The sequence below is a fragment of the Camelina sativa genome, chromosome 4 (assembly GCF_000633955.1).
Source record: "Camelina sativa cultivar DH55 chromosome 4, Cs, whole genome shotgun sequence".
NCBI lineage: Eukaryota > Viridiplantae > Streptophyta > Magnoliopsida > Brassicales > Brassicaceae > Camelina > Camelina sativa.
Genome location: NC_025688.1, coordinates 29,328,131 through 29,337,509, shown reverse-complemented (window position 1 = coordinate 29,337,509; position 9,379 = coordinate 29,328,131). Strand labels below are relative to the sequence as shown.

The 9,379-nt window shown below is 40.4% G+C and overlaps 2 protein-coding genes across 2 annotated transcripts in view; one reads left to right on the top strand and one right to left on the bottom strand.

Moving 5' to 3' along the window:
- LOC104783223 lies at positions 2,760-3,519 on the bottom strand. The gene has a single exon (XM_010508354.2). The coding sequence runs from the start codon at positions 3,439-3,441 to the stop codon at positions 3,040-3,042; it is 402 nt and encodes a 133-aa protein (XP_010506656.1). The 5' UTR covers positions 3,442-3,519; the 3' UTR covers positions 2,760-3,039.
- LOC104783221 (putative galacturonosyltransferase 2) overlaps positions 4,741-9,379 on the top strand; it is a 9,259-nt gene continuing 4,620 nt past the window's right edge. Inside the window, exon 1 of the mRNA XM_010508353.2 lies at positions 4,741-4,842. Coding sequence (XP_010506655.1) covers positions 4,759-4,842 — 84 coding nt within the window. The 5' untranslated portion in view covers positions 4,741-4,758. The remainder of the gene's footprint in view (positions 4,843-9,379) is intronic.

The following is a 9,379-nucleotide window of genomic DNA, read 5'->3' as shown; positions in this document are numbered from 1 at the left end:
CATTTCCTAGTACAACCTTATGAAGCAATCAGTTTGTTCATACTCTGCTACTTAATTAATTTCCAAAAAAGTTAGTATAACAAAAAAAAAAAAACATCAACATGACATATGAACGAACACTAAAAGAAGTACCTGATAATGGTTCTTCAATCAGTCAATCTTTCTCAGGCGATTTTCTTTTTATGACAGTTTTTTTCTTAGTCTTCTTTGATGTAATGACTCCTTTGTTTGCTATGCATCACATATATACATCATTATAATGGTGTGTCAAAAACAAACATGGCGTATGAAAGAAAAATTTCACTTAGATATATTGATATGAGTTGGGAGTTGGTACCTGATAATGGTTCATCAATTTTTCTCTTTTTCTGAGGCCCTTTTCTTTTTCTGTCAGGTATTGTATACTTGCCGCAATACATCACATAGACTGCTTTTTTCATAAAATCCGGACTTGAATACTGGTTGAGTTCCCATTTATTGTCATCTTTTCTAGGAAACGGTTTGAAAACGCAATGTTCACTAATCGCCTCTCTAAGAACTCCCGTCCGCACTTCAGCGATCATTTTGCTATGAACTTCTATCCACTTGAAATTCATCCTTATAGGAATCTTATATGAGCCAATGAACAACCAGTTGTTTGGCATTCCACGATACCTACGGGAAAACATCTTTGCAATGAGACTCAAGAGTTAATATAACAAATATTATAAGAAGGACAATAGAATTTATAGAAGAAATATTATATTACTATACATACTTGATTTCCAAGGGGGAGTTCTAAATAAATCTCGAGACAAGTGAGGAACTCCGCTATCCCTTTTAGCCTTTAAAAAGTGCAAAATTTTGGCAATGTAATATTCAGTCCTCGAACAAAATGGGATTGACATCAAAATCGGGTGTTTTTGTTTTGAAACATGAGAAGCTATCGTTAGGCAGCCCTTCCCGCAATAGTCTGATCCTGATGGGTGTGTGAAGCACCCTCACCATGCACATTGCTCAGTTATCATCGCAATCCCAAGAGCATTAGCATTCATGATAGCTAATATAACAAACAAGAAATTAATATCAATGATTTCACAATAACCACTGTGTACTCTAAATAAGTATATAGATCATTGTAATGGTACAATATGAACTTTTTGAAGATCTTTATTTTGCCAATTAGTAATATATATATATATATATATATATATATATATATATATATTGCATGTCCGCGCGAGTCTGAAGCAACTAAAATATCACATATTCCTAGGTTAATCATCGCTGTGATAATAGCAAATCTTAATTATCTAAGAGTTAGTAAACCCTAATTCATAATCGTGATTAGTTAACAACAATGAAAAGTATTCTAGCAACAAAAAGTCATACCCGTGTGTGTAGGCCGAAGATCTGTGACTCGGCGTCTAGGGTTTTTCTTAGATTTTTTTTTTGTTTCGTCGAGAACTCTTGTTATAATTATATAAAATAAAAATATAGTACTTTGTTATCAAGATTCATTTATTTATAAACAGTTTATTGCGAAAAAAAGGGAAATTCCCTCATAGCAGATACAAAGAAAATAGAAGCTAAGAAAGAAATAAATAAAGGAAAAAAAAACCCCATGTCGATCTATTTCTCTTGTTTTTTTTTTCTCATCAAGATATTTTTTGTTTATAATTTAATGAATTTTCTCCGTGAAAAAACTTCAAATCGAAGAAACCTTTGGTGGTTTTCAAATACTTATCCACTCATTAAATAAACTAGTAAAAAAAAGTTAATAACTTGATTTTTATTGATAAACCAGTTCATACGAAAAGCATGTTTAATTTCCTAATAATTAATTTTACTTTTATTATGAAAAACAATCTAAATTAAACAGAGTCTATAAAATATTTTAATATGCAGGTCCTTTAGGCAATGATTATGTAAGCGTGTCCATAAGCGTAGCAATCACCCACTTTGCTATTTTTATTGCTATCCGGATATACAAATCCCATAGGTTCGGTTTCCGAGGACAAGGCCATTCAGCTATTACAGACGCAACCGTAACGCAACAACCAAGAGAGGTTAGACATGTTCGTTTCATCGACGCAGGTGGCTGTGGCTGCGGCAGCGGCAGCGGTAAACACAACATTTTTAATCGCTGCATCTAATCAACGTTTAAAATGTGAAGATGCATTTGCCGCAGTGTCATGCTGCGGATATCTGCGGCAACCAAATGAATAACAATAACTGTGGCTGCCGCAATTGCAGGTACTTGCGGCGATGAAACGAACATGCCCATATTACGGCCACGAGGGGTCTTGACCAATCGACAATAGAAACATACAAGAAAATAACTCATTTGTTTTTTCCTTGAAACTGATAGTAGGTGTGATTTGAGGATTCTTGTATCGAGGGGGATTTTAGTAAAAGGCAAGTGTTAATAAATACTTTTTTTTTTTTTGAAAATTTGTTAATAAATACTTGCCATCGTTAAAACTCGAGTTTGAGCTCACACACAATACCACAAAACCAATGACAAATGGTGTTGCATGACGCATGAGATTTTCTCAATAATATCCAATTACAACAACCAATCAGGTTTAAGGTTTTCCCTTAAAATGATCTTCTCTCAATAATTGCTCTTCATTATTGCACTGTTAGCCACTAATGTTAGTTATTTATTTAACAAGGTTTTAACAAGATTTATCTCTTTATTCAGTGGTTATGTCTATGAATGTCTTATGTAATTACAGGAAACTACAACGAGAGATAGGATGCTTCATTGCCAAAGATTCCTAAGTTACTTTTGCTCTCTACATACATAAGAAGAACAAATTAACTAACCTCTCCACAAGCTAATCATTCAAAATTCCAATTGTAAACATCCGTCAAACATTTTCGTTTCTTTCACAAAAATGAAAAAAAAAAAAATAATAATAATAAATTGTTGTTTATTTTTGTCCTCAAATACAAAATTATTAAGGAAATTAATTAAACCCAAACGTAGATTATCAAAAAGTTAACAACAAAACAACCTGGAATTGATCATCATCATCAAATATCAATCAATCATCAATCATCTTCGTCAATCGTCCATCGCAGCTGTTGATTATTAGATCTACTCGGAACCTCCGTCGCAGCTTCGTCCACCGGTAAATCGGACGCCAGATTTGAGAGAGAAGACGACGACGAAAGCGATTGGAGATTAGACGAAGAAGACGACGAAGGGAACATATTCAGAGCCATGATGTTTCCTTCGCTCCAAGATCTTCGGATCGAGAACGAGATGCTCTCTGAGCTTCCGTGTCGGCGACATGACGGCGGCCGTTTCTGATTTTGATTTTTTCCAACGCCGCTTGGTTTATCGTGGAGCGCACATCCGCAGTTTTTGTGGTAAGGACGCCTCTCGATGGCGGAATCAAGGCCCGAGATACATCCTTCGAAGATGCTGTGAAATATCCCGTCGGCGGCCATCTTTTTTTTTGGCAGCTGAGTCTCCGATTTCGAGATCCGGTGGAGAAAGTTTAGGATCTGAATCTTCTCGTTAATCTCGATTTTACTATTTATATCCAGATTTTTAATTGTATATAATTTTGGGCTTAGGTTTGATAAAGCCCAATAAGGTTTAATCTGACGGCCTACTTTTGCCAGTCTGGCGTTACAGCTGAGCAAAGGAGGCCGTTTTACCATTCTAACCTTTTCTAAGCTACTGAGTCAAACGACGTCGTTAGACGCTCTCCAAGCCATGGGGTTGAAACGACGACGTTAAGGGTTCTAGCTGCATATATAAAAGCCGATTTGAAATAATACTCTGTTAAGAATTCTTCTACACTACACAGATTAGAGAAGAGCAAAGAGAAGCATCTTGGAGTGAGAGAGAGCAACTGAATTTGGCGATCGTCTCTTAGGTTTCTATTAGGGTTTTACGTTTGCGATGGTTGGGAGGAGAAACGAACGAAGATTTAGGTGCAGAGACCTCTATCGATGGGTGACTCCGGTGATTATGGGGTTTCTCTTATTTCTCGTTTATTCCACCGTCATGATCGGCTACAGACTTCACTCGCGTTCATCTTTTGGTTCGTTTTCTTCTTCCACCATTGATCGTTTCTTCCCTTCTCTGTTTTCGATTTCTGTTTTACCATTGACCGTTTCTTTCCTATCTCAGTCTTTCGTCTTTCTTGATTTCACTTGATGATCGTAGATTTTTAGTTTTCTTGAGAGGTTCTTTTGTATTTTCTTTATCTTGTTTACAAGTTTCAGTAATTCTTTATGAAGCTGTTCTTACTTCTGCAAATTCTTTCAGATAAAGACAACACCGGGAGTAACTTCATCGACAAGGTAACGATCTCAGCTTACCAGCATCACATTGTACTTGAAGATTTGAAAAGAAATATTGAAATATAAGTTGTTGGATGGATGTTTTCAGGATCTTGACTGGAGGGAACATCAAGCTATAGAATCTGTTCGATCTCTTTTCACAAAAGAGGCAAGTGTTAACTTTTGCTGCTTCCGTTCTCCTTTTGTTGTTACAAGTAACTTACTAACCAGCGTTTGACACAGGTTCTTGGTGTTCTCAATGCAACCACATCTAGTGAGAATCCTTTGAGCCTTGAATCACTCAGGAAGAAGTATCATTCAGTTGTAACTTCTTCTGAGGTAAAGACTTATCATAATTGGGTTTTGATTTTTAACTTGATACTTTTGGTTCTTCTCTACTTTTCTTGACTGTTACGGGGTTAGTGATGCTGCTTGTGTCTTTTCACCTATTGTTTAAAGGGAAACGAAGATAAAATGGTTCCTGATTTTGGCCATGGAACTTGGATAGGAAAAGGATCCCAAGCGTTGAATGATACACCAGAGATGTTGTCTGAGAGGGTATCTTTTCATCTTTCTTTACTATGTTCACATGCGTGATTAGGTTGCTTTTATCTGATTGTTATGTCATGTTGTGTTGTTCAAGAGCCTGAGACAGGAAAGAAGAGTGAAACAGGCAGATGAATTGATGATGAATGATGACACTATCTGTTAAGGATACGTCTGTATCATCTCATTACCTCTGCAATATATTGTTTCCTTGTACAGAACTTTACATATCTAGCTAAACCTAGTCTCCTCTACTCGACTTATGTATATATACTAAGATGTAATCCCTTCTGTAAAATATGCAATACATACAAAGCTTACATGGTATCAGAGCTTATCGATACCCTTCTTAAAATTTTCTTTTAAATCTCTGCAGCCTCCTCCTCCTCCTCTGTTTCTTCTTTCGTGTTTCTTCCTTCTGTTCTCATATTTTCCATTCTTCTTCCTCTAATTTCAATCTTCTCTCAGATCTAATATTCTCGTCATTTCTCCATGGTTGCAATCGCTGAAACAGTTGACACACAAGGTCTCCTCAACATCAACATGATGAACATCACTAAACTCACATCAACAAACTACATGACATGGAGCCTCCAGGTTCACTCCCTCCTTGACGGCTACGATCTTGCTGGATATGTCGATGGCACTTCCGTTCTTCCAGATTCCAAGCTCACTACCTCAGATCCGCCTACTCCAAATCCAGCCTATGCGACATGGAGACGACAAGATAAGCTCATCTTTAGTGGGCTTCTTGGTACCCTCTCTCCCGCCTTGCAGTCCCTGGTGTCTAAAACCAAATCTTCTGCTGAGATGTGGAAGACAATCTCTGCCACCTATGCTAATCCAAGTTGGGGTCACATTCAACAACTTCGTCTCCAGATCAAGCAAGCTGTTAAAGGTGACAAAACCATTGATGAATATATGCAATCTCTCACTACTAGATTTGATCAACTTGCTCTCCTTGGTAAACCACTTGCACATGAAGAGCAACTCGAGTACATCTTTGGTGGTCTTCCAGAAGATTACAAGATTGTCATTGATCAAGTGGAGGGTCGTGAGACTCCACCATCAATTATTGAGGTGCATGAGAAACTCATCAACAAAGAAGCCAAGCTTCTCGCTGGTGCTCTGTCCGCTGTCACCACTGGACCCACTTCTGCTCATGTTGCCACCAATCGGTCATCTCACGCCTCCGGGAAGCAGTCTTATCGTCCTCACCAGCCATGGAACAACAACAACAACAACAACAAGTATCGTCATCAATACTCACGGCAAGATACTCGTATGACCAGAGGCTATCAAGGCAAGTGCCAAATCTGTGGTGTGTTTGGGCACAGTGCCAAACGGTGCTCTCAGCTTCAAAAACAGCCACACTTTGGCTCTCAAAGTGGTCTGCTTCCGTCTCCCTTCCGTCAGTGGCAACCACGTGCAAATCTGGCGGTCGGACATCAACAACCAACAACCTCATGGCTCCTTGATAGCGGTGCTACTCATCACATGACAAGTGATCTAGGCAATTTGGCGTTGCACCAAGCATACCATGGTGACGATGCCGTTCTCATCAGCGATGGTTCTGGACTCCCGATCTCTCACTCTGGTTCACTGTCTTTACCTTCTTCCTCCTCCTCTAAACCTTTATCCTTGACCAATGTTCTTTGTGTACCAAATATCCATAAAAACCTTATTTCCGTCTATCGTCTTTGCAACACTAACAAGGTCTCTGTTGAATTTTTCCCTGCTTATTTTCAGGTGAAGGATCTGATGTCGGGAATCCCGTTACTCCTCGGCAGAACTAAAGGCGAGCTTTACGAGTGGCCGGTCTCACCATCTACCATCAAATCCTTTTTTGCTTCCTCTTCCACAAAAGCATCTCTCCAAGATTGGCACTCCCGTTTAGGCCATCCTTCTCATTCTATTCTCAAAACCGTTGTTTCAAATTTCTCACTTCCGCATTTACAATCAGATTCACAGACAATGTTGTGCACTGATTGTGCTATCAATAAAAGTCATAAACTCCCTTTTTCGCAATCCTCTCTTCTCACCACTTACCCTCTTCAAATCATCTTCTCTGATATATGTACCTCACCAGTTCTCTCAGTTGATAACTTCAAATACTACCTAGTGCTTATAGACCATTATACACGCTATACTTGGATATATCCTCTCAAACAAAAATCCCAAGTTCGCGACACCTTCATCAACTTCAAAGCTCTCGTTGAAAACAAATTTGGCACACGGATTGGCACTTTCTACTCCGAAAATGGCGGTGAGTTCTTAGCACTCCGGCAATTCTTGTCGAGGAATGGCATCTCTCACCTCACCTCTCCACCACACACCCCAGAGCGCAATGGAATCTCTGAGAGAAAACACCGTCACATTGTCGAAACTGGGCTATCTCTACTCACTCATGCTGGACTACCACACAAGTATTGGACTTATTCATTCTCTATTGTTGTCTATCTCATCAACCGCCTCCCCACTCATGTTATCAACATGGAGAATCCGCTTCATAAGCTGTTTGGCACGGCACCAAATTACGACAAACTCCGCGTATTTGGGTGCTTGTGTTTCCCGTGGCTCCGTCCCTACACCAAACATAAACTTGAAAATCGTTCAACTCCGTGTATCTTCTTGGGATACTCTCTGACGCAAAGTGCTTACATATGTCTTCAGCCCACCTCTGGTCGTATATACATCTCTCGCCATGTCAAGTTTGATGAACAGAGCTTCCCGTTGCGATCTCTGTCACAGTCACCAGCAGTCTCCACACCACCAACCTCTCCAATTCCTCAACCCTCTGTTGTTGTCATACGATCTGACAATTCTCCATTGCCATCTACCCTCCATTCACCACAGCCACCGTCACCACTCGTAACGCCGCCGTCACCGCTGCCCGGATCTCCGACGTCAGACCATCACCAGCCGATAATCGAGGAAACCGTCAACAATGCGGATCGTGATAGTGTTGTCAACGCCTATCTCGCACCAACCCGACCAGTTACCCAACCAGGCCAACTCAAACAATATCAACGTCGTAAACCCTCTTCAGGCCCAAACTCGAAGGCCCATTCAAATCCATCAACTTCAAACCCAAATCCAACACCTCCTACTAACCCAACTCCAACCATACCTACTCAACCTGTCCAACAACCTCTCGCTGCTAATCAACACCCGATGAGCACTCGCCGGAAAAATAATATCCAGAAACCAAAAACCAAACTCAATCTCTCTGTTGCTCTATCCCGACATATTCCTCCTGAACCAACTACAATGAACCAAGCTCTAAAGGATCGAAAGTGGAGAGGAGCTATGTCAATTGAGATTGATGCCTTCGCACAAAATCAAACACTTGATCTTGTCCCTCATCAGCCTCACTTTAATGTTGTTGGTTGTAAATGGCTGTTTAAGAATAAATTTCTCTCTAATGGTTCTCTTGGCAGGTGTAAGGCGCGATTGGTTGCAAAGGGTTACTCTCAACAACTTGGCCGAGACTATACTGAAACCTTTAGTCCCGTAATCAAATCCACAACGATTCGTTTGGTGCTCGATGTTGCAATCTCCAAATCGTGGCAAATCAAGCAGCTCGATGTGAACAACGCCTTCCTTCAAGGTACTCTAGAGGATGAAGTGTATATGGAGCAGCCGCCTGGCTTTGTGAACTCGGATTTCCCTAATCATGTTTGCAGGCTTCGGAAAGCAATCTATGGATTAAAACAAGCCCCCCGGGTATGGTACACTGAGTTGAAGAATTATTTGGTGAGCATCAGTTTTGTTAACTCTCTCGCGGACACATCATTGTTCGTTCTACAACATGGACAGGACTATGTCTATCTCCTTGTCTACGTAGATGACATTCTCGTCACAGGTAGCAACAACGCACATATTCAAAGGATCCTCAACCTCTTAGCTGAGCGCTTCTCTGTCAAAGACCCTGAGGATCTCAACTATTTTCTTGGACTTGAAGCACATCGCACAAGCAAAGGTCTCCATCTATCTCAGCGAAAATATATTGTGGATCTTCTTCACAACTATGACATGTCCACTGCTAATGCAGTCAGTTCTCCCATGGCGTCATCGCCAAAACTCACACTCACCTCTGGTACTGCTCTCTCGGATCCCACTACTTATCGTAAACTTGTTGGTAGTCTCCAGTATCTTGCTTTTACAAGGCTTGATATAGCATATGCGGTTAATAAGCTCTCTCAATTCATGCATCGCCCCACTGATGTTCACTGGCAAGCAGCCAAGAGAGTCCTCTGATACCTTGCTGGCACACCCACACACGGAATCTTCTTCTCCTCTACCAACCCACTCTCTTTACATGCGTTCTCTGACGCAGACTGGGCAGGGGACTCCCATGATTATGTGTCAACAAATGCCTACATAGTCTATCTTGGTCGAACTCCCATCTCTTGGTCTGCCAAGAAACAGAATGGTGTTGCTAGATCCTCAACTGAAGCTGAATATAGAGCCGTTGCAAACACCGCTGCCGAGATACGATGGATATGCAACCTTCTGACAGAGCTTGGGATCAAACGAAGTGCTCCTC

Bases quoted from the DNA above. Each gene is read 5' to 3' on its own strand.
- LOC104783223 (XM_010508354.2), bottom strand. From the start codon at position 3,441: ATGGCCGCCGACGGGATATTTCACAGCATCTTCGAAGGATGTATCTCG.